This window comes from Zalophus californianus, chromosome 4 (assembly GCF_009762305.2).
Source record: "Zalophus californianus isolate mZalCal1 chromosome 4, mZalCal1.pri.v2, whole genome shotgun sequence".
Taxonomy (NCBI): Eukaryota; Metazoa; Chordata; class Mammalia; order Carnivora; family Otariidae; genus Zalophus; species Zalophus californianus.
The window spans coordinates 36,590,372-36,615,320 of NC_045598.1; the positions used below are offsets into that span (position 1 = coordinate 36,590,372).

General features: G+C 45.6%; 2 protein-coding genes across 4 annotated transcripts in view; one reads left to right on the top strand and one right to left on the bottom strand.

The window, feature by feature from the left end:
- The window catches only part of LRRC41 (leucine rich repeat containing 41), a 17,293-nt gene extending 921 nt beyond the window's left edge, over positions 1-16,372 (bottom strand). Inside the window, exons 1-8 of one of the 2 annotated variants that reach the window (XM_027599025.2) lie at positions 15,914-16,372; positions 12,236-12,322; positions 11,500-11,570; positions 4,672-5,809; positions 1,733-1,993; positions 1,049-1,213; positions 862-960; positions 178-300 (exon numbers count right to left, since the gene is read on the bottom strand). In XM_027599025.2, coding sequence (XP_027454826.1) covers positions 178-300; positions 862-960; positions 1,049-1,213; positions 1,733-1,993; positions 4,672-5,809; positions 11,500-11,570; positions 12,236-12,322; positions 15,914-16,112 — 2,143 coding nt within the window. In that variant the 5' untranslated portion in view covers positions 16,113-16,372. Of the gene's footprint in view, positions 1-177; positions 301-861; positions 961-1,048; positions 1,214-1,732; positions 1,994-4,671; positions 5,810-11,499; positions 11,571-12,235; positions 12,323-14,742; positions 15,849-15,913 lie in introns of those variants that run through there. The other variant, XM_035726930.1, reaches the window with a different exon arrangement.
- Positions 16,373-16,396: 24 nt separating this feature from the next.
- Positions 16,397-24,719, top strand: LOC113924949 (cytochrome b-c1 complex subunit 6, mitochondrial). 2 transcript variants are annotated; one of them, XM_027599447.1, is made up of 5 exons: positions 16,502-16,616; positions 20,012-20,038; positions 20,533-20,680; positions 20,791-20,952; positions 24,499-24,719. In XM_027599447.1, the coding sequence occupies exons 3-5, from the start codon at positions 20,618-20,620 to the stop codon at positions 24,529-24,531; spliced, it is 258 nt and encodes an 85-aa protein (XP_027455248.1). In that variant the 5' UTR covers positions 16,502-16,616; positions 20,012-20,038; positions 20,533-20,617; the 3' UTR covers positions 24,532-24,719. The 2 variants fall into 2 exon arrangements, with proteins under 2 accessions (XP_027455171.1, XP_027455248.1); XM_027599370.1 differs by lacking the exon at positions 20,533-20,680 and having other exon boundaries at positions 16,397-16,616.
- The last annotated feature ends 230 nt before the right edge of the window (positions 24,720-24,949 follow it).

Genomic DNA, 24,949 nt, shown 5'->3' on the forward strand with positions numbered 1-24,949 from the left:
CCAAGGGTATCCCAACCCAGTTCTGGTGGGAAGAAGCCCAGCCTCCTGAAGCTCCAGCATACAACTGTATTCCAACCCCCATGTTCCCAGTGGAGAGGCCTATGCCTTCATCCACTGAGTTTCTAAGTCAAAGGACTGGCTCCTTCCCCCTGCCCCTTCCCAGGGCCCTGCCCCTACCCAGGCGGTTCCCTGGCAGCCGGAGGCCCTTCAGTGTGGAGTTGCCCTTCATAGCAGCAACCATCTCAGGCAGAAATTGGGCCGGGCGCTTCTCAAACAGACGGCAGAAGGAGAAGGTAATCTCTGTCAAGAGAAATTAGAATAAATTCTGACGGCTAACATTAGAACTTGGTGCTGCCCCTCCTGCCCCAATTGGCCCTAGCAAGGGGTGTGAATGTTTTTTTATAGAAGCCCAGAAAGAGAAGGGAAATTTGTCCAAGACCCTAAGCAAGGCTGGAACTAAATCAGATTCAAACAAGAGACTGAGCCCAGATATTCACCGTTGGGAGGTTTTCTACATGAACAGTTCTCCATTTAATTTTTTTCCCCCCTCTATCCACTGACTGCCCACTATGCAGGGGTGGGCATTAGGGGCAAGTCTATGAGGGGAGCCTGACCCAGCATAGTCATTCTTACCCACCACCATTATTTCTATCAGCCACTGAAAGGTAAGAAAAACTTGAGTGAGTTACTCTAAAAGTGAGTAATTTTCCCATGTTTAGTATAGGAGGAATTGCAGGTTCTATAGCCATTTTATAGTTGAGGATATAAGACCAAGAACAGTGGCTTCCTCTTTTCAGTGAGACAGTGGCAGAGCCACAGTGAAGACCCAGGAATGCCCCAGGTTCTGGATGAAGAACTTACCTTGAAGAGTCAGATTCTGTAGCAAAAAGAGCACCTCGCTCTGACAGTCAGCCAGATTCATGTCGTGGAAGCTCAGCCTCTTCAGGGCTAGGTTGTACTCTGCATGGGGGTAGAGGCCATGGGCCTTAACTTTCCCAAAGAACGATACAAGGTCTACCCTTCCTTTACCATTCTAGCTGGGTCCTACCTTTGAGTGTCTGTAACACAAGCCCAAAATCTTGGGGAGAGGCAAAGGTGGCACTATCCAGAGACAGCTGCTGCAGAGAACCTGAGGCCTTCAGCACAGAGCAGAGCAGTGGGGCTGGTTGGGCTCCCCGTGGAAATCCCATCTCCAGCTGTTCCAGGCAGTTTTCTGGATATGGTAGGGAGAAAAGATTGTAGCTGGCCATCTCCCTTCTACTCCCATAGCAGGTCCCATCCTGTCCTTTAGAGATTTACTAAAAAATTTCATTCATCTACTTGTCATTGAGTATGTACTACACATTAGGTATTGTGCTAGGTTCTGGGAACAGAGCACTAAATGAGATTTAGTCCTTGCCCTTCTGGAGCTTTTAGTCCAGGAAGACTAGACTACTCAGGCAAGCAAATATTAGTGTGCAGGGCGGTGACATAGGAAACACAGGATCTAAGGGAATATAAAGAAGAGGGACCTAGACTGCCTTTCTAGAGACTAATCTGCCATGGTCACTTTCTACTGGGCTTATAGTGGTCTGGACTCTCCAGGCCATGGTTATCTTTGAACAACATGCTCTAAAGGAATGAATTCAAGGAATGAGTGGTGCCAGGCCTGGATTAGAGGTCCTTCCACCTTCCTCACACAAATGCACTTGCACATTTGTGTGGACACACACATACACACACACTGCTTCACCTGGTATCTCCTCATCTCCAATTATGTGGCTAGGGGGCCCCGCATTCCCTGGCACAGCAGGGTTGTCCCTCTGGCTGGGGTGATCAACACGGATAGAGAGGACCCGCAGTAGGGGCAGGGCTCGCACAATGGCACGTGTCAGCTCCAGGATGGGCAGTGGTGAGAACAGATCACTGAGATGCAGGGCACGGAGGCGGCATCCAGCCTGGCCTGACAGGGCCCGCAGACTGTCCAGCAGACGGAAGATGTTAGAGCCCAGGCCTATGGCAGGAAAGAAGTTAGGTCAGTCATGTGGGAGTGTCAGCAGGAGTAACATTCAGAGACAACTCCAGATATTTCTGTTGATAACTATCCTAACTCGAGCTTTGGATCAGGTTATTTAAAATCATTTGTCTCAACCATTCGTTGTCTTGCTTTTTCCTCAGGTAACCAGCAAACTGATGTCTACTGTACTGGGCCATGCCCTCAAGCATCAGTGAGGGCAGTCACAAAACAAGATAGGACGTGGAGGGTGGGGCAGGGTATCTTGTGCTGCCAGCTGAATGATAGGGCCAGGCCCAGAGGTCCACAGCAGACTCTGGACTTTTCTTATAGGTCACATGGAACATCTGAAATCTAAGCAGGGGAGTGACAATGACCCAGTGGGGAAAACTTTAAAGGGGTGGGAGTAGAGCAAAAAACGATAACCACATCCTACAAAAAAGAGCAGGATCCAGAAGGGTTAGAGCAGAGGCTTAATGCCTCAAAGCCAATATTATCTCCCCCCCCCCGGACTGAGCAGATTCCTGTGGATTCATTCCTCCTGTTATACCTCACCCAGCACCTAGTAAATACAGTTTTTGCTAGACAGTGATGAGCAGCAGATCTTATTCCTGCCTGTGTAGCCTGATGAACAGCAAAAGTGTGTGAGGGGAGCTGGGGAAGTGTATTATGGAAGCACAAAGGATGGGTACTTGGTACCCACACCAGCTTCTATCTAAAAACTTTGCAGTTGAGTCCTAAAGAACACGAAGGAACCAGGCTAAATGGAGGGAGAGGAGTGACCAGCAGGGAGAACTCAGCATATATAAAGGCCTGAAGGAACAAGAGTGGCAGGTTCCAAGAACTGAAAAATACTCAATGTGACTGGTGTGTAAAGTATGGGGGGGGTGTTCAAGATGCCACTACAAAGGTAAGCAGGGGTGAGAACACGAATGACCTGTAAGTAAAGTATGGTGACAGGAAACCATTGAAGGGTTTTTAAATGAATGAATGGCCTTTGCATTTAAAAAAAAAAATGCTTGGGCTACAGAGTAGACAGTGAATTTGTATGGTGAGTATGGAGTCAGGAGGAACTGTTGAATCCAGGTGAGAAGTAATGGTAGCTTGAATTAAGATGTAGAGATAAATAAGTGGGTTTGAGAGTTCTTAAAGACAGATGTGGTGCAAAAGAACCTGGCTGTCTTCTGGGCAGCTGAGAGCTGTGAGGTCACTGACAGAACAGGAGGAGGATCGGCATGGAGGGGAGAAGATGCATTCAGGTTGGGGAATCTGTGGTTTATGAAATGATCTCTAGTTGTCACCTGGCTAAAATGGTTCTGGAGTTGGGGTGAAAGATCTGGACTGGACCAGTGTCATAGACTGGGGAGTCTTCAGCATAGCTGGCTTTTGAAACCAAGGGAATGGACAAAGTCATCCAGGAAGCATGTGTAAAATGGCAGAGCTCTGAGGAACTCTGAACATTAATAACAAATAATGTCCAGAAAGGGAAAAGAAAAAAAAATTGAGGTAGTGGAAATGAGAGTATTTGATGAAGGCTGTTTCATAGCAAATGTCGCCAAGAATTAATGTAAGAGGCGGACTGAAAAGTATGTACTGGACTTAGCAACAAGGAGGACCTTGGAGAAGGAAGGCAGCATTAAGTAGTGGTTTAAAACCTTGGGATTCTGGAATCAGGTTGCCTGGGTTTGAATCCTGGCTCTACAATTTACTCGTGAGGTTATCCTGGGCAACCCACTTGACCTCAGGGTTGTTGTAAGGATTCAATTAATAGAATACTTAAATTGTGCCAGACACATACTAAGCAGTATATAAAAGTTAGTTCTTATTACTAAGGCATTTGAGAAAAAAGCTTTCCTAAGAAGGCAAGAGGGTATGGATCCAGAGCACAGAAGAGTTAGCCTTCGTTAGGATGGCCATCACTCCCACTGTGAAAGAGGAAAGGATGAGTGTAGATGTAGAATTCTAGGTTGGTTAACAATAAGCTGAAGTTATGTGTGATGGCTTCTATTTTTCTCTGAAGTAGGAGGTGAAGTCATCTGCTGAGAAAGGAAAAGGGGGTAACATTTAGAAGTAGAGAGGAATGGGAGCTAATGTCGCAAACATAGGATTCATATAAGATTGATGATTGAATGTATAGTAGCACCAATCTGCACAGTTGCGTGATTTTTCTCCATCCATGCTCAGCAAGGTAGGTAGATTGGTGGATTTACCCAGAGTTGAAGTGTGGCTAGCTGGGCACAGCCAGGTGGGTAAGAACTGAGGACTGCTTCACAGGCTGCTCGTCTGATAAAGATGTGTTCTGTACCTTCTTGTCTGTACAGCTGCTTTGACAGGACTGGGGGGACAACCCAACCTTAGCCCTGGCTGGGCCTTGCATACACAAAACTTCTCCCACCTGCCTGTGGACTGCCTACCATAGCTAAAATGTACCCATTCTTCAGGTCCTCGCTGTCTCTCAGGAACCCCTGCTTACAGCTCTAAATCAAGCCTACAGACCTCATGTTCTTCCCCCACAGTGAAAGTCTGCCCCTATTTCATGTGTGTGCTTTCTGTCCCACTGTGAAGCAGGCAGGACCTCATCTGCAGCTTCTTGATCATATTCCCTATTCCCCTCCACAGGATTGGGCACACAGCTGGTGCCGCTGTGAGACCCATTCCTGCCCCTGCCGAGCACTCACCATTATAGGAGAGTGTGAGGCTCTCCAGAGACACCCAGGAGCTCAGCAGGTGGCACAGTGTCAGAGCCGCCTCCGTGGAGAGCGGAACTGTGAATAGCTCCAAGGTGGAAATGCTGCGGAATCGCTGGGAGGCCTCCAGTGCTGGAAGCCCCAGGCAGCTGGGATCTGATCCATCCAAAGCTCCACACGCCACTTCCCCGATCTCCATCTCTTCCCCATCCTCCTTCTCACCAGCCACAATGAAAACAAAGTCATACAGGTCTTCAGACTCTGCACCAGACCCCTGACGGGTGCGAGGACCCTTCTTCCCTGCAGCTCGCTTAAAACGCTTTAGGGGCTTGGGCTGTGGGGCTGAGCTAGCTGGAGCCCGTTTGGATGAGGATGTGGAAGAGGAGGCAGAGGAGGTGGTGGCTGGAGCAGAGGGTGGCCGCTTGGTGCCAGGAGCCTCGTGGGAGGTTGCTGGAGGGTGCAGATCCCTCTTAGGGTCTGTCCCACCTGCTGTCAGGCTCTCCTGTGTGCTCCGGCGTGTTACTCGGGTGGCAGGTGCAGCTCTGGCTGTCTGCTTGGCTTCGCTCTTCCGCCGAGAGGCCATCAGGGCTGCAGCACATCGCTCAGCAGCATCCCTGCGAGGCCGGCGTGAGCCCAGCAGGAGGGACCCTTCATCTCGGGATGGGGCCCGGCCTCGGGAGGCCTCTCCACAGAGGCGGCAAGGTGGGCCACCAGGGCCTGGCTGCCAGAAGCCAGCACTCATGGTGAGGATAAGGATGAAAAGGGCTGACTCAGGCACAGGCCAGGAGTACAGCGACACCTGGCTGACAGCCCCATGGTGAATAAGCTGATGCAGCAGCTGCCGAAGTGACTGCTGAGCAGCCACATCAGAGAACAGCAGGTGGCGGAACTTGAGGGTGTGCAAGGAACTGGCCAGGGTCTCCAGAACCCTGCGGTTGGGCTCAGCCACCAGCTCAGTTGCACCCTGCAGCATATTGCAGATGGTGAGCTGCCGGACATGGCGGGAGCTATGCAGAAGTGGTGAGAAGCGCTGGTCACAGAGACGCCTGTCAGAAGATACATCAATGGTCCCACGTAGAACATGGGAAAAAAAGGCCTCCATAAACTTGGCTCGCCAACAGGTCACACTCTGAAAGCAGAGAACATGCCAGACGGCTGTGATACTAAGAGGGTACCCTGCTGAACCATCATCCCGGGTTCTTCCCTTCCAATAGCTATTTGCTGAGCAAGGCAACATTCTAAATAATTTACACAAATTCATTTAATCTTCACATCTTTGAGGTATGTATTACTACTAGTCCCATTTTACAGTTAGGAAAAAACAAGGCACAAAGGTTGTTACTGCCTGTGGTTACACAGATAAGTGGTAGAATCAAGATTGAACCCAGGAAATTTGGTTCCAGAGAATATTTTGCTATAGTGCCTGCCGTTCAAGTGAAACAATCCTGTAACTTCTTCCATGTCTGTTTCTAGAACCTGATCCCAACTTCCCATTCTTATTACCATCTTTGTTCAGACCCTTATCACCTCACACCTGACCTCACTTCATTAGCTTCCTGAATGCTCCCCCATCTCCTTTTCCCCTCCCCAAACTTTTGTGCAAGTCCACTGGATTCATCTTTATAAAACATGTCTGATTACATTCTGCTTTAACCCCCCCCCCCCCCGCCCCACTGCCGCCCACCCAAGTCCACTGCTGAGGGCTAATCTGAAGTTCCTCAGCCTGGCAGGGAAAGCCCTGCACAATATGGCCTCTGTCTATCTGAGCAGCTTTATCTCTCACATCTTGCTCACATGAATGCTTTGCTCTGGCCAAATTGATCACCTTACTGACCCAAACCTGCCTTCTTATGCCCTTTCCTACATCTGCCAGAAATGCTCTTCATTGCTGGCTTCCTGAGAGGACCTACAAACATTTTACTCTTGTTGAGGCTGTTCGTCTGTGTCTCTTTGTATGCCCCCTTCTACTCCTGTCCCTGCCTCTTGTGGGACTCCTGCTACTCTGATTATTCAGGTCTTAAACACTGGTAGACCTGTCTCATGGTGTTGAGTCTCTTCGCTTGTGTACATGTTTTATCCCAACCAGATTAGAAATTCCTGGAGATCAGGGTCCAAATCTTAGATTGGTTTTCTCCAAGTCAGTAGTTATTGGCTTTGATGCATATGAGACTTCATCAGACTATTCTGGTACATTTAGAAGAACTCTGAATGCAAGTAATTCTCAGCCTTTGGTGCATATCAGAATTGACTGTGGAGCTTTTCTTTTTTGAAAATTCATATGCCAGGTATCCAGACTTGGGAATTCTCTTATGTTACATCTGCAGTAAGGCCCATGCATTTTTGTTTTTTAAACCTCCCCCAGATGATTCTGATGTATACAGGTTTGCAATTACTGCCCCACCCTCACCACAAGAGGGCACACAGACTTCCTTAAGTCCCCATTCTCTCCTAAGGTACAGAAGAAAGTCTGCTTTGATACAGGTGTCATCTCTGCCACTATACTCAACCTCTTGAACCTCTTTCTTCTGTAAAATGTGGATAATATCACTCGCTTCACAGGTTTGTTGTGAAGATCAAACGAGACCATGCAAGTGAAAGCACTTCATAAACTGTAAAATACAAAATGTTATTTGTTACTGCTAATGGTAATAATTGGTCTGGATGGGCAATGTGAAATGGACTTGATGGAGGCAGAGCCTGTTAAGCAGGGTGCTTATTCAGCCTGAAGCAAGAGATAGTGGGGGCCTGAGGTTCCTCAAGACTAAGGGACACTTCTCTTTGGTACTTACCCTACCTCTATGCATTCCCTCATACCAGAGTGACCCTCAATTTCTATCTGAGGTTCTTGGCAGGAGTTGGGCCCCTATGGTTCTCAGCAAAAGTGTCATTCGCTTTGCCCTGGCTATTCCCCATGACATTGCCCGCTGTGGTAATAATCAGGAATGACTTCATGTTTGAGCCAACTGCATGGTAGCAACAAGAAGGAAGGACCTCTCTCACCAGCAACAGTGGGGGCGTTGGGGGACCAGGAAAAAATACCTGGCAACCAAATCTCCACTCAGCCTCGAGTAGAAGCAGAGAGGGTATTCCTGAATCCTACCTCACTCTAACACTTTTCTTACACATTTGCTGGCCCACGCTCACAGCCTTGGAAAACACTTGCAGGTAACCTAGCAAGGCTTTAACTTCACAAATGAGACATTCTAGGCCTAAAATATGGACAAAGATGTGAACTAAGATGTTATGGCTACTTCTGACCATAAGGCATGTGGAATATGTAGGTTAGATAACTATTAGTGTTGTTTTTCACACATTTTATTGGCTGATGAAGACAGTGGGAGAGAATATTTGAAACTGGAACACCCCAGACATGTGATAACTGCAGTGAGAACAGCATGACATAGTGATTAAGAGCATGAGCTCCAGAGCCACATTGCCTCAACTTGAATCCTGAGTCTGCCATTCTGTAACTATAACTTCAGACAAGCTGCTTCACCTCTTTCTGCCTCAGTTTCGTCATCTGTAAAGTGAGAAAATAACCTATCTATATCAGACAGTTGTAAGGATTAAATGAGTATCTGAAGTTAATTACAACAACTATCTCAATTATGAGCAGACAGTAGTTCACTGCATTTTATTCCATCACCACCTTTTAGAAGAATCTCTGCTAAAACTTCAAAGCTGAGAAATAGCTAAGAGATCTAGCTCAAGCCACTCATTTTGTGTACTTGTACACTATCGCTCAGGGAATGCAAAGTGATTTAAACACATTCTTTTGGGCAAGAGTAGGGGAAATGAGGCACCACCAAAGAGGTGAAATGACACTTGCCTACCAACACAGTCCTTGGCCCATCCACAGCCTGGTGGCTCAGGCACTAGTTGGGGAGGAAGTGGGTATACAAACTAGGGAAGGCTAAATATTTTCTTGTACTACACAGAGCCAGCAAATGTTCATAAACTATTGTCCACTATTTTTCTGATAACAGAAATATTGTTTGTGGAAAATCTGTAAACCCATTCTTTCAAGTGTATGTGTAAATGTGAATAGCTATAGACAATTGTTTTTATAACATTGAGACAATTCTGAATAGTTTCAAATGCTGGGCTTTTAAAACATTATGCCACCGTGTCATCACCTTTTTACCACCATGTATCTAAATGTTTTCAGAATATGACTTTATTAATATTTTGAAAATATGAATAATCAGCAATTCCTGCATATTGAATAAATTGTTTCTACCTTTTTGATATTAAGTTGCTGTAATGAACATCTTGAAATAAATCTTCATGAGTATTTGTTTTTATATACTATAAATTCTAAGAAATAGAATTTCTAGCCAAATAATATATATTTTATATATATAAATAAGTATATATTTTTATACTATATTACATGTACTTATTTTTATATAATAAATATATTGTATATATATGCTTATTTAAGAGTTACATACTTTCTCTTTTTTATTTTCGAGATTCAATATATTTTATTGGAGATTTTTATATATTTTGTGACTTGTCCCAATCTTTACTTATTCTACTGGGATAGTTTGTCTTATTCCTGCTATCCTCTTGTTTTACAAATATTGTTGCAAACATTCTTAGTTTATGTACCTTTTAAATAGTGTTGGCATTTTATATCGCCAAATATGTCCATGCTTTTTTGATTCTGCCCATATAATAATTAACACTCTCCATCTTGAGATTAGATAACCAGTCACCTTTATTCTTTTTTTAGTTCTGTGCTTGTACTTTTTACAATTTAATCTTTAATCCATATAGAAATTGAGTATATTGTAAAATGAGGCTCTAAATTTATTTTTTCCAAATAGTTAACCAATAACCAGAGATTCATTTATTGAATAATCCTTCATTTCCCCATTGCTTTGTCTCCAGAATATCTATTTTATTCTACAGATCTCTTAATACACATACACTAGTACTACACAGTTTGAAATTCTATTTCTTTATAAGCAATCAGGGGCTATCTCTACCTCGTTCACTACTGTATCCCTAGAACCTAGTACAGTGCCTGGAATTGAGCAGGCACTCGATAAGTGTTTCTGAATTAGGAAGTTAAGGTTATTGTCATGTAAAACTGGGAAGCAGAAGAATGTACCCTTTGGAATGACCTCTGTCTAGGGGACTGTTAGGCTACCAAGCCTGGGGCTTTCTTAATGTTCTAAAATGCTCTGAGACAAGAAAAGATAAACTACCAGGAAGGCTGAGATAATATTGGAGAAAAAAAGCTTACTCTAAACGAAAGATGTTACAATCTCCATCATCTGCTAGTCAACCATACTGCGTGGGTAACCGTGGGACAAAGTGAATCTCATGCATCTTTAAGTTTCAAGAAACTTAGTATTTTCTAATCTTGCATCCACTTTTCTTCCTCATAAGGCCTAATTCCTGTACAGCCTGAGGACTTTCTTGGGCCTTAGCATTATTGCACTGAACTTCAGGAGTTGTGTCCAGATCTAGAAGTAGGAAAGCTGAAGGATATGGAGCTGAATGTTGCTGAACCCAGTGCATCCCCAGAAATTAAATCAATGATAAGAACTTGTTTTCTTATCATTTGGCTTCATCCACCATTTAAAGCTCAGTTCAAATACTACTTCCCAGGAAAGACTCATGCTCCCTTCTCCCTCAACCTCTTTGCTACTGTCATACCACTTATCCCACCATGCACGATGTATTTGTTTGCAGGTTTCCCTGCTAAATGTGAGAGATTAGTGTCTGTGCTTCCAATAGCTAACATAAGACCTGGTGTGTGGTAAGTTTAGTAAATGTTTACTGAACTCAATCTGTTCTGTCCCCTAGTTACGGAGCAGCAGAAGAAATTCTGCTTAAATAAGAGCAAGTTATACCTGAACCAATGAATAACAGAATCTCAGGGCTAAAAGGAGCCCTAGAGTCATCTTCTAACCTCTCTTAAAATGCTGAATTTCTTCTACAATACCCTTGTGTCAGGTAGTTATCTAAACTCTATCTGAACACTTAGAGATGGGAAGCTTCTTAGCTCTGGCATTAGCTTGTTTCATCACCGATAAGCTCAGAGTTTAAAAATTCTACATTCAGTTTAGCAGAAATTTATTCTCCTTTAGCTTCCACTAGAACAAGTCTATTATCCCTCTTTTACGTGAGAGTCATTCAAATATTTCGAGATAGTTCATGTTCCCCAGATCTTCTCTTTTTCAGGAAAAACATCTCCAGTCTTCCAAATGTGACTCACGTGATGGCCTTGACTTCTTTCTCCATACTCCAGAGCCAGGCAGGCTTATCATCCCCCTTGTCCTTCAGCTTATATTATAGTTACATTGATTCACATAGCTCAGAGGAAAGTCATTATATGAGTAGCTTTAGCACACTGTTGACTAAAACCCCCTTAATCTTTTTCATACAAGTTGCTGCTAAGCCAGACCCCTCCACCTCCTACCCTGAGGTCATACAATTGGAATTTTTTAGACTTAAGTAAAACATTGGTTTATTCTGTTAAATTTCATCTTGTCAAGTTTGACCACTGCTCCAGCCCTGTCAAGACCTCTATGAATCTGGGTTCTGCCATCCATTGTAATCACTACCTTTCCCTGTTTTGTGTTATGTGCAAACACGGTGAGGAATCAAGTCAGTGACAAATGCCAAATGGAAAGAACCTTGTGACAAGCCATCAGAGCCAAGAACCCTGTGACAAGCCATTTCCTCCCAAATTCACTCCATCACTGTCCCTGCACTTTACCAGTACCCAGCTTGTGTTTATAAGCTATTCCTGCTTTCACTGTGCAAAGTCAGGCCAGAGTTCTACCTGGTGCCTTAACTTACTTCCAAACTGGAAGGCCTTGTCTTCATCAGCTCATCCCATAGTCGGCGCCAGATGGCCTGAGTGGAGAGGCCTGTGGGGAGAAATATCACATTTACTTGGCTGCTCTTTGGCCACCATGGGTGAGGTACATCAGCTTTTAATGTTGTCCTTCTCTGTGTTCACAGGAGCAATATGGCAGACTAGTAAAGAGCACTGGCTCTAAAGACAGACTGCCTGCGTTTAATATCAGCAAACCACACTCTAGCTGTGTGACCTTGGGCAAGTTTACCTAATTTTTTTGTACCTCAGTTTCCTTATCTATAAAACGTAGTTAATAATAGCTATTTCATAGAGTTGTTGAAAAGGTTAAATGAATTTCTCCAGGTAAAGTACCTACGACAGTGCTTGGCGTATCTGGATTAGTTAGATGAATGTTAGCTGTTAACAGATCTGTCCAATGAGGGGTTTGGAAGACAGCACGGTAAAATAGAAAAATGAGTCAGAAGGTCTGGGTTTCAGTATGGCTTAGCTATGAATTGTGTGCCTGTGGTCTCACTTGTATTAGTATAACTGGGATCATTTACTTGCTTTGTGTTTCACTGGACACTCTGAGGAATCACATAAGAAAGTAGGTGTGAGGGTACTTTTTGAAAAGCATGAAGTTCTATGCAGGTATCAGGTGTAATATTTACCTGAAGAACATCATGGTGCCTTGCTTACAATCACTGACTGAGAACAAGAGAGAAAGACACTTACCTTTCTTGAGGGCAGTTTCCTCAATCCTCTCCAAGTAATATATATTGAGCAGAGGTAAGATGCTTTGAAGTATTGGGCCTGGGAGGGCTACAAAAACCAAAACACAAAATTTACTTTTTTCTCCCAGGGTTCCAAGCATTACTTATCCTACTGGAAAGGAAAACAGAAGAGCAGGCTTCTCATTTGGCAAATGGAACCTGCAGAAACTAACCTAAGTCTAATTCAAACTCTAGCCTACTTATCTTCAGCCACTTAGTTGGCAGCTGGAATTCCAGGGGCATGCACATCTTCAAGGATGAGATAATAAAGCAAGCGGATATGCTCATTTAGGAGCTCCTCAGTTCACTTCTGCCTAACATAATGAACTATTCTGCATTTAAAAGGTCCCATTGGATAGTGTGATAAAAACATCCATCATAATCTGGGCCCTACTAACTTCTCCAGCTCCCTGCTTTGCCTCCTCTATTTCAGCCACACTACTTTTTTCATTTACCTAACATGTTACACTGCTTTTGGCCTCTGTGCCTTTGTCGTGCTGCTCTCTACCAGGAATGTCCTTGCCATTTTCAACATATCAACTACTCATCTTTCAAGTATCATATGCCCTTTATTAAGCCTTTTCTGAATTCCCTTCCCACTCTTCCAGGCTGGTGACTCCCATTCTTTGGGCCCCTACTGTATCCTGAACTAGTACTTTCCTATGAATAATAGAAATAATTAGGCCCTAACTCTAAATTCAACATATCATAAAAACAAAACTTGTTCTTGCTGATGTCTAGATTTGAGAGGCTTTATAGTATTGACTAAATGGTTTAGTCTCTAGAGTTGGACAAACCTGGGTGAAATTCTGATTCTATTACTTAATTATGAATCCTTGGGCAAATTAACAACTTTAAGACTCGGTTTCCTCAATTTTAAAATGGAGGTAGTAGTAACTCCCTCATAATATTGTTAGAAAAATTAAAAAAAATCATGCTGGTAATCTTTTTAAGACCATGTCTGGCCATAATAAGCTCACTAAATGTTGTTTATTATTATTCATATCTGTCAACAGCCTCTCTGTCCTGCCAAGAACAAGTCTTAGATCTTACAGTATACCATATCTAAGGAAAATCTTTCAAAACTTCTACTCTAGGATCTCCCTTTATCTTTACTTGTAGAATAATTGAATCTTGATGTCCAAGAGTCTAGTATAATTCTTTGTACATAGTACTCAATGTACCTGCTGAATGAAAGTATTAATTCCCTAAGCTATTACATTAATGTAGGCCCCTACTGCATTCAAGATAAAGTCCAAGCTCTATATCCCGGCATTCAAGGTATGACATACCTATTCTACTTGTTTCCTCACTGTATCCTTTCCTGCTGCCTCTACTCACTTTACCCTTCTCTCTCCCTACACAAAGCAACCCTAGTCCACTGCCTCCAGGAAGCCTTTCTTGGCTGTTAGCCCACATTGAGACCTTCCTCCAAAACAGCACTTCTTAGCAGGCCTTTTACTTGGCTCTCCTAAGAGGCCTAACTTGATTCAGCTTTTTCTGTGACTGTTTACCTGGTCTAGGCCCATAGGAGCTCTTTCTCCTCTGTTCCTCCAATCTGCTCTGTTTAGCCACCCCCTCTCACAGCCCCTGGGGATTCTCATCCTCTATTATCCACAAACCCCCTCTTCCTTTCTCCATTCCTCTTAAGCCAGGCTCTTCCTTGCTTCTTTCCAGCCTACACCTTTAATGCTTCCTCTTCCCAACTCCAGGTCTCCACACCCGGTCCTCTTCCCTCCTAGCCAAGTTTAGCATCCTAGAAGCTCCAGGCTAATACAGCCAATCTTCTCTGCCTTCTTCCACATTTTTCTGAGGACTTTTCTGAGCACCCTGCCCAGTTCCACTGAGACTTCTCCTGTTTCCCATGGGTCAGCCTGACCCTTCTTTCAGCTGTTGGCACAGGGCCTCCACAATCCCCTCCCCCCCCCCCCCACCAGCTTGAGGACTTCTAACAGTCTTCCCCACTGCAGGAAGACACTTGGGCCTCTTCAGGATCAGTGCCCCACCCCCACCTCACCAAGGGCCTGCTCCCATCCCTGGGCCTTCTTTAACCAGTCCCCACAGCTCTGGGGCTTATTCCTGGAGGCCCAACCCCCCCAAACTCTAGGGCCTTTTCTTCACAGCCACCTCCTCAGTGTGCAACCCCCCAACCCCCAATCCCAGGACCTCAAGCCCTCACTCCTGACCTTACCAGGGCCTTCCTCCTGGCAAAGACACTACCACCACTTCCGAGGCCTTCTCCAGAACCCCACCCCCTCACCCCCTCAAGGCCCGAGGCCTTCTCTCCTGCCACTCCCTCCCCCTTCCCTGGGCCCTAGGCCTGGCCTGGATCTCCTCACCCAACTTCAGCCCTGGCCTCTGGACGCCACCCCCTCACACCACCAGTCTGTCAGGCCCAAGGCCTCCCTCATCCCCTGTGCGGGCAGGCCTACCCCCCAGAGCTTTCACGCTCCTCTCTCTCACTCTCACCATCGGTGTTCACAAGGCCGACCCGAGTTGTTCTCATCAGCTGCCGGTCTGGGTCCAGCGGCGCCCACTCCAAAGCCCGGCCTCCCCGTGCCCATCGGCTGCGGGCCTCCTCCCCGGCACTACCCGGCCCGCGCCGGCCCGCCCGAATGCCAGGCCCACCGGCCCCTCGGCCCAGCGCCGCGGGCCCGCCTTTGCCGCTCAGCCTGGGGCGCCCTCAGCCCAGGCCGGGCCGTCGGGCCGCGCGGCAGCTTTCAGGCCCGGGGCCTCTTTTCGCTCGCACTCAGCCCAGGGCCTCCCAGCGGCGACGCGCCCCCTCCCAGCCGGGATCCCGGGGCCGTCGCCCCGCCTGGGGCCTCGCCGGCCCTTCCCGCCTGTCCCGTCATTCGGGCCTCCCTCGATTGCTGACCCGCTCCGGCCTCCCTTCACCCGCTCCGGGCCCTTCCTCCGCTCAGGCCAATCCGAGGGGCCTCCGGCGCTCCCTGCCCTGCCCGTCAGTCCAGCGCTCAAGCGATTTGGCACCCGAGGCCCCGGTCGTCAGTGCGCTCCCTTCAACCCTGGGTCGTCGGACAGGCCTCGGCGCCCCCGGCCCTTCGGCCTCTCCCCCCAGCCCCTCGCTCTCCAATCCGCTGGGCTGCCTTTGCCCATCAGCCTGGCCTCCGGAGTCCCGGCACCCGCGGTCTGTCAAGCAGACACGGGAGGCCCCGCGCGTCAGTCAGGTTAGGTGGCCCCGGGCCTGGCCTCCTTGCCTTAGGCCGGGCCTCCCAACCTCGGCCCCCGCCCCCAAGCAGCCGGGCCATCCCTGCCCGTCGGTTCGACATCCGAGACTCCCCAGCCCGGCCCGACCCGAGCGTCAGTTCGGTGCTCACGGCCGGCCCGTCATTCCAGCCTCTGTCTCCCGGGCCCTGCCTGTTTGGCCCCAGACCGGGCCTCCTGGCCTCGCCCCCCGCGCCCCCCAGCCAGGCCGCGGTGCGCGTCCACCTGCCGATTTGGTCCCCGCCTTTACTCTGTCCAGCCCGGTCAGGCACGGAATTCATGTTCCGACCCGACGGTGTGGCTTCCAGTGCCCCGGGCTGGGCCTTGCCCCAGGCCTCCCGGCCTCGCCCCCCGCGCCCCCCGGCCGCTGGGCCGCCTCCGCTCGTTGCCAGAGGTAGCCCCTCACCCCGCGACTTACCCCACACCCCGCTCTCCAGAACCCCCATATGGGCGCTCACCGCCCGCCCGCACAGCTCGAACAGGGCGGGGGGAGCGCTGGGGCCCGAGGCCGAGCTCTTCGCTGGCGCCGCCTCCCGGGACGTGGCCTCCATGGTCGTTGCCGCCGCTACCTCACAGAACCAGCAACTCCGGGCGCGCCAGGCCTCGGGCGCCGCCATCTTGGGGAGGTGCGCGAGCCCGAGAGTGGCACCCGCGGACCGCCATCTTGAAAAGGTCAGCAGTTAGGACGGTTTCATCAGCGATGTAGGTAAGACTGGGGACTGCGCTAAAGGAACATCGGATGGATCCGCATTCTTTCCAAGTCTCTTAGAAGTCAATACTTTTAAATAAATCCTTAGATCTATGTAGTTGGCCCTGGCACGATTAAGGGGACATTACTTAGCAAATCCTCCTGAGGCGCAAATACCAGTTCCCCCTATCCCCTGCGTTTGGACGGTAGTATATGCCAATCCGAGCGTGTGTTCACGACTACGACGAGTCTGCCGCACTTCCGGCCAGATCGCCGGATATCCGCTGAGTGACCCTTACAAGTCCTTCTTGATCCTGAAGTGGAATAGGTGCCGCTGTTGCTGTTGGTGTTGGTGTTGAATTCAGAACTGTAGCGGCACATGGGGCTGGAGGACGAGCGAAAGATGCTGACCGGGTCCGGAGATCCCAAGGAGGTAAGGGAAGGCGACCGACTAGACAGACCCTCTTCACTGCCCAGAGGCTGAAGACCTACCCCGCCAAAACATACCCGGGGCCCTGTTGGCCCTGGATTCGCCCCTAGACTTTGCACAGTCGGGGTTGCTGGTTCCCTCGACCCTTCCCCAGAATTTGTCTATTCATCTTGGACAGGTAGATGACTAGCCCTTTTCTGGGCTTAGTTTCTCCGTTCTGTGAATGCGGTGAAGGTGTAACGACAGCGAAAATGCTGTCGCCTAAACTTTTGTAAAAATAGTGTCTTTATTTTTAGTCAGCCAGGTGATCTGAGACCCTGGTTTGACAGGTTTAGGGAGCAAGCCGACCGGCTTTTAGTGCTTCTCTCCGCCCAGGTCAGGAATCCTGCCACATCTTCTATGGAGGTTCCGGAGATCTGGCCTTAAACGCTGGTTTCTGTGAAGAAGTGGTTTCTTTTTCTTTGGTAGGGGTGGGGGTGGGAGATATATTTGGGGACAGTGTAGGAATGTGCAGTATAATTCTGCGATGATGGAGGAGGGAGCTCTTTCCCAGAGTAAGACTGCCAATGTAATTTATTGACTGCTTACCATTCCAAGTTTTCTTAATATGACTAATTCATTTAAGCCACACAATAGTCCTATGGGGTAAGTATTGGGTACTATTATTATGGTTATTTTACAGATGAAAAACTAGCATAGAAAGGTTAAATATCTTTTCTAAGGACCACAGCTTTAATCATGGAGTGGGGACCTGAACCCAAGCAGCATGGTTTCAGAGCCAAGACTTAGCCACAGTGCTACACAGCTTTATAGAAGCCAGCTAGCTTTTGGTTTTCAGTCCCATTTCCTATCCTTTGTTCTCTAGTCACTTCGCAGCAGCTGTTCCAGATTTATGGGTTCTGAATAGTTGGAAACTAGTTTATCCCTTGATTTTTCCTAGTCTTCTTATTTTCAGAAAGGGGAACAGAACGAAATGGAGCCAGCCTCAGGAAGTTCAGCAGGAAGTATACCAGAAAGTTCACTAGTAGGGCTCTCCATAGCAGTAGATGAAAAGAAGGTAGTCAGTTTTTTAAATTAAGAAAACTTTGGGGCACCTGGGTGGCTCAGTCAGTTAAGCATCTGCCTTTGGCTCAGGTCATGATCCCAGAGTGCTGGGATCGAGACTGCATTGGGCTCCCTGCTCAGCGGGGAGCCTTCTTCTCCCTCTCCCTTTGCTGCTCCCCCCCCCCCCCCCGCCCCGCTTGTCCTCTATCAAATAAATAAAATCTTTTAAAAAAAAGAAAGAAAACTGAGGTCTTTTATGAAGAACCTATACTTTTTGGACATTAAATCTTTTTATTTAGTGTGACCTTGGTTTTTGTCATTGACTGGAAATTTTACGTGAAGTAGTCCATATTCAGACTTAGTATTTGGATTTGTTTTTCCAAAACATGCCCTGATACTTTTGACACAAAATTATCAAAATGATCAGTGTAGTAGCATTGCCAATAGGGAAATGATACAAAGGTCTTGCTTCTAGGATACTAATTTCAGGTTTCTAACTGAGGCAGAATATGATTTCAATTTTTTGGAAAAACATTTCAGTATGAATTTTTTTAAAGAGCAAGGTTAAGAAGGCTTAATGAAAAACTAGAATTTGACATCTCAAAAATCATCTTCATGTTTAGAAGAGATCTTTGCTAATTGTGAGAATAAATAGAATGGGTTATAGTTAAACCTGCCTTAGTCCTCCCAGCTTTCATGAGCTTTGGTCTCTTCCCCAAAGGGCATGGTAGAGAATAGAGCAGATTGTGTTGGAATTTTGAAAACATAATGAGGGATTGCTGAGCTAGTTCTTATTTTCCTATATACCTTTTCTTTCCCTTCCTCCAAATGTGGATACGTGTATGTGCAGGCAGGCAAACAGCTTGCTTTTGACAGGTTGAAATATTGATCAGACTCTGCTGTGCCCCAGATTTTGACCTATAATGATGCTCCCACAGGGAATTTTTTATACTGCTCTCCTTGGAAGAAAGGAAACTAAGTTTGAGGTTGTGTACCTGAATCAGAAGTAAATAGGCAGGAGTTGGTGTTTCCAAGCTTGTGATTACTCTAGACCTTTGATGCACTTACGCTGATAGTCTACTTAGAGTCCTGGGAGTTCAGCAAGTCAAAAAGCAGTGACTCTGTTTTTAGTTAAGCTCTGGCTAAAGAACAGGTTAGGTTTGGCCATTTTCATATTCCCAGTTCAAGTTCAGAGTCTAGAAAAAAATGTTAGTTTTCCTCCTAACTTTGGGATATAAGGACTAAATTGAGCTATTTCTGGTAATACTAGGGCCTACCAGAATTTCAAACAAAATACTTTAAGTTACATAGGTTCCATGTGACCATCAGCTTGAATCTGTATCAAAAAATGTCTAATTGGGGCATGAGCTCAGTCGATAGAGCATGTGAATCTTGATCTCAGGGTGGTGAGTTCAAGCTCCACGTTGGGCATAGAGTTTAAAAAAAGAAAAGAAAGAAAATACCTGATTAGTGTTATCTCTAAACCGGGAGCTCTTAAGGGGCTGTTGTGATTAATCAAATTACAGATATGAAAGCACTTTATAAACTTTATTTATTTTAAAGATTTTATTTATTTACTTGAGAGAGAAATCGAGAGAGCACAAGCAAGGGAGAGGGGCAGAGAGAGAGGGAGAAGCAGACTCCCCCTGAGCAGGGAGCCCGATGTGGGGCTCGATCTCAGGACCCTGAGATCATGACCTGAGCCAAAGGCAGAGTTTAACTGACTGAGCCACCCAGGCGCCCCACTTTATAAACTTTAGAGTGCCCTACACACTAGGTTGTTGCTAATGAAAGTGAAATAGTGTGTCCTTGTTGAAATGTTTGTTTTAATTAGGTATGGTAAGAGTACAGGCATGGCCTGTGTGGGAAGACCACACCACTCACGGCCACCTGGAGAAGGGTCTGGACCATCGGAGAGAGCAAGGGAAACCAGACTCTTGGTTTCTGAGGGAAAAAATGGGTGAGGCAGGATAGCAAGCTCTGGCAAATTTAGGATTGGATTATTTGAGTAATTTCTGTGGGTTCTGGGCTATAGGGGTGGTCTCTAGCTGTTTGGTACTTGGCCTTCAGGATGATTAGGGCAGGAGCAATAATTGGTTTAGTCTAGGAGATAAAGGAAGTGATTGGTGATAAGGGTTTTGGATTGGTTGGTTTACATATGAAAGGTGTGTCCCCTGGGAGGGGCTTTCTCTCCAGGATTAGCAAAGCCCCTAAAATGTCAAAGCGTCATAAAATACAGAACATTTTAAAAACACAATTAATACAGTGTTTATCCTCAGTAATTACAACATCAGTATGGTTAGGAATATATGTCCTAAGTTGCTGCTGACATTAATTTTGTTTTCCTTTTGTAGGAGGAAGAGGAGGAGGAGGAATTAGTGGTAAGAGCCGTCTCAGGTTTGGAACCATCTCAGTAAAAGGAAGTTTGAGCTTCATGAACTCTAAGGCCATTTTAAGGAGTCTTTATTTGACACCTGGGAGAGAATGGAAATGGAAAAAACCTTTAATACTTCCTTCCTGTGCTGTGCAGTGTTTGGGGGGTGCGGGCCTGGGAAGCTGAGTCTTTTCTGGGTTTGGAGCTTCTGCAGTCATGGTGTCAGGGAGCAGAGTAGCATCTTGAGGGCCTGGTATTCAGTTATCTGTCTGCTATTTGCGGTTTAATAAAGGACTCTGGAAGGAACTTTTCTTATATAGTCCTTCTCCATGTTAATATTGCCTTTCTAGCTGGGCAGCAGGGGTATATAGGCCTGGCTGTCAGATGAGGGGAATTCAAATTCACAGACATTACATATCCCAAATGCTGTGTTAACAAGTAAGGCCTCCTATAGATCTACTTCAAGTTTGGCTAGGTTTCCTTTACCACCTTGTTTTTCAGATAGGACTGAGGCTTTCAGTGCATACTGGCAACCTTGGAAGGCAGGAATGTGAAACTTTCCCCTACTACTTAGCATCAGAATTGAATGGGAGACCCCATTCTGCCATTTCTGGCGGCAGTGTGGCTCTGCCAGCTGGCCTTCTGCACGGTAATTCCGAGGCAGCACCTTGGTTTGGTGGTTGTATTAATCAAAGCAGATGGTTTGTGGGTCTCCTCCTAAAACCCCCATTTCGCTTCTTTTCTGTGTTTCTCCTTCAGGATCCCCTAACAACAGTGAGAGAGCAATGCGAACAGCTGGAGAAATGTGTAAAGGCTCGGGAGCGGCTAGAGCTCTGTGACCAGCGTGTATCCTCCAGGTCACAGACAGAGGAGGATTGCACCGAGGAGCTCTTTGACTTCCTGCATGCAAGGGACCACTGTGTAAGTCAGCCTAAAGTCAGGAACGGGGAAGCTTACAGTGGCCAGGCAGACTTGGTGCTGACAACTTTTCCATACTAGGGGCAGATCCAGCAATAAGCATTTACTTACTGGCCCATCTACATCAGGTACAGTGGTGAGCACTTTACATAAATCATCTTACCTAATTCTACTACTTACACTGGAGATAGGTCTCATTAGTCCCATTTTACAGGTAAGAAACTGAGGCTTAAAGAAGAGAAATGATGTCCCATCTTGGACCACTAAACATTGGAGAAGCTGGATTTTGTACCTTTAAGTAACAGGCTATTCTTTAAAAGCATTTATATCCTCCACTATGTCATGTACATGGTAGTTGGTCCAAAAAGTTTTCCTTTTTTTTTTTTTAAAGATTTTATTTATTTGGGGCGCCTGGGTGGCTTAGTTGTTAAGCATCTGCCTTCGGCTCAGGTCATGATCCCAGTGTTCTGGGATCAAGCCCCACATCGGGCTCCGTGCTCGGCGGAGAGCCTGCTTCTCCCTCTCCCACTCCCCCTGCTTGTGTTCCCTCTCTCACTCTGTCAAATAAAAAAAATCTTAAAAAAAAATAGATTTTATTTATTTATTTGAGAGACAGAACAGAAGGAGAGGGAGAAGCCAACTCCTCACTGAGCAGAGAGCCCAACCCAACACAGGGCTCAACCCCCCAGGATCATGGACTGAGCCAGCCAGCGCCCCTCTCTTTTTTAAGTAAATTTGTATTTGACTCTCTTAGTATGACAGGTATTTTAAATAAATTACAGAGTAGGCAAAAGTTTAATATGACTGCTTATATTAAAACCAATTGGGTGGTTAATAAACATATGAAAAGGTACTTAACACCATTAGCTCTCAGGGAAATACAGATCAAAACCACAATGAGATGCCAGTTCATACCTACTAGGATGGGTATAATCAAAAACATAGGGAGAAATGGGTGAAGGGGGTCAAAAGGTAAAAAGGAAAAAATAAATGTCTTTTCCCCCCTGAAAAAAGTTAATGATCTCCACTCAGCCAACTTTATATATGCTTCAACAATCCCAGGGGCGCTGGCTGGTTCAGTTGGTAGAGCACGCATCTCTTGATCTCAGGGTCTTAAGTTCAAGCCCCATGTTGGGCGTAGAGCTTACTTAAAAAAAATCCCAATATAGGTATTTTAATTCTATGATATACAGTGGAAATACACAAATGCACACGCACTCCCCGCCCCCATTAAACACATTGTGACAATTAAGGAAGATAATTTATAAAGATAGAAAACTCTGACTGAAATCATACTGCCTAGAGATAGCCATGTTTTCTTGTATATACTATCAGGTATTTATTTATTTTTTTAAAGATTTTATTTATTTATTTGACAGAGACAGCGAGAGAGGGAACACAAGCAGGGGGAGTGGGAGAGGGAGAAGCAGGCCTCCTGCTGAGCAGGGAGCCCGATGTGGGGCTCGATCCCAGGATCCTGGGATTGTGACCTGAGCCAAAGGCAGACGCTTAACTACAAAGCCACCCAGGCGCCCCTATACTATCAGATTTTTAAACAAAAATGGAATCCAGATACATTTAATTATATGAATAGAGGCATTATATTCCTTTTTCAACATAATTTTAGTGGAAAGAAGGAAAATTTATATACAGAATATCCATCTATAATTCTCCATATCATTAAAAAAAATTGATCAGTGTTGGTGATTTGGAGAAATTGGAAACCTCATACACTGCTGTTGGGGATGTAGATTGGTGTAGCCCTATAGAAGACAAGTCTGGCAGTTCTTCAGAAAGTTAAACATGGAGTTAACATACGATCCAGTAATTCTCCTAGGTACATACTCAAGAGAAGTGAAGACATATGTCTGTACAAAAGCTTGTACACACATAATCACTGAAGCATTATTCATAATAGCCAGAAAGTGGAAACAACATAAATGTTCATCAATTGATAAATAGATAAAATGTAATATATCCATATAATGGAACATTATTTGGCAATAAAAAGAAATGAAGCACTTTATTCAAAAAGTTAAACTCTGCTATATGATCCAGCAATTCCACTTGTGGTTGTATACCCAAAAGAATTGAGACTGTTCAGTTGAACAGATATTTGTACATGCATGTTCATAGTAGCATTCATAATAGCTAAAAGGTGGATGCAACCCAAATGTCCATTGTGGTATATACCTATAATGAAATATTTAGCCTCAAAAAGGGAAGAAACTCTGACATGTTACAACCTGTATGAACCTTGAAGACACGCTAAGTAAAATAAACCAATCACAAAAAGACAAATATGTCATTCCACTTATGAGGTGCCTAGAATAATCAAATTCATAGAAAGTGGAATGGTAGTTACCAGGGTCTTCAGGGAGGGGGAAGTGGGGAATTATTTAATTTCAGTTTGGGAAGATGAAAAAATTCTGGAAATTGATAATTGCTGGACAATGAGTTAATGCCACAGAAATGTAGAGTTAAAAATCGTTAAAATGAGGGTACCTGGCATGCTTGTTCACTGGAGCATGTGACTCTTGATCTTAGGCTTGTGTTTTTTTTTGTTTTGTTTTTTTTTTAGATTTTATTTATTTCTTTGACAGAGAGACACAGCGAGAGAGGGACCATAAGCAGGGGGAGTGGGAGAGGGAGAAGCAGGCTTCCTGTGAAGCAGGGAACTCGATGCAGGGCTAAATCCCAGGACCCTGGGATCATGACCTGACCCGAAGGCAGACACTTAACGACTGAGCCACCCAGGTGCCCCTCGGGGTTGTGATTTTGAGCCCCATGTTTGTCATAGACTTAAAAAAAATATAGTTAAAATGGTAAATTGTATGTTATTTAAATACTTTTATGAGCCAAGCACTGGGTTGAGATGTAGGAATGAGATAGGCATGGTCCCTTCCTTCACTTAGTTGAACCAGCATAGAAGACAAGTAGAATACTTAACTCTTTTGGGTATAACCTTCTCAGGATGGCCTTCACTAATCCTCTATTTAAAGCTGCTATGCTCCCCCCCGCCTTTTATTTTCCTCAGAGCGTTCATCACTGTCAGAAGTTTACTTTATGTATATGTTTCTCTTATTAGTCTCTAAGTTTCTTAAGAGACAGAGATACTGCCTGGTTTACCATTATAGCTCACTCAGCACCTAGAACAGTAGCTGGTGTATAGTAGATGTTATATAAATATTTTTACGTTAATAAACCCTGTGATATGGGAGGTATAAGTTTCTTTGGGGAAGAATGAGGAGGGACAGATTTGTGTGGGGATAGGAGTTTATTTAGAGAAAGCTTACAAGAAATGACATGCAAACTTAAGTTCTAAAGGAAAGATAAAAGAGTTTTTAAAAAGTAGAAAAGAGAGTTTTGGGTAGCAGGGAGGTAGTATTCAGGTAACTGAAGGTAGTTCACTAGGGCTCAAGAGGGGTATGGGTGTGTGGGAAGGCTGTGGAGAGAGAAGAGGCAGTAGTGCTCCAGATCATGAAGGACCTTGTAAGCTATGACGTTAAAGCTGCCAGTTGATGACATCCTTTTCTTTCCCCCATCTAGGTGGCCCACAAACTCTTTAACAGCTTGAAATAAATGTGCATGCTTCACCCCAGCCTTCATCATCCGGGCATCAGGATATTTCATGGTTTCGACCATGCCATTTGTTTCTTATTTGTGTAACTGTACGTTCGTGTGAACCTCATGGATCTTGGCTTAGGCAAGTAGCTTCTATGTAATTAGCAGTGCTTCCTCTTAATAAAGTCCAGTGATCTGCAGACCTACCTCCTTTCCTCTTTTTTTTTTTTTTTATTTGAAAATCTCAGACTTAAGACTAGGTAGAACAATAATCAACACCCATGTACCCATCACCCAGCAAGTATGTATCTCTTTTATTTTTATTTTTTAAGATTTATTTATCTGAGATTCAGTACATGCTGGGGTAGGGGCAGAGGGACAGGCAGACTCCCCACTGAGCAGGGGAGCCCAATGCGGGACTCGATCCCAGGACCCC

Excerpts from the sequence above, each read along its gene's own strand:
- LOC113924949 (XM_027599370.1), top strand. The coding sequence starts at position 16,563 with ATGGGGCTGGAGGACGAGCGAAAGATGCTGACCGGGTCCGGAGATCCC. Across the intron at positions 20,039-20,790 it reads AGGAGGAGGAGGAATTAGTG|GATCCCCTAACAACAGTGAG; the intron begins GTAAGAGCCGTC and ends TTTCTCCTTCAG. Across the intron at positions 20,953-24,498 it reads TGCATGCAAGGGACCACTGT|GTGGCCCACAAACTCTTTAA; the intron begins GTAAGTCAGCCT and ends TCCCCCATCTAG.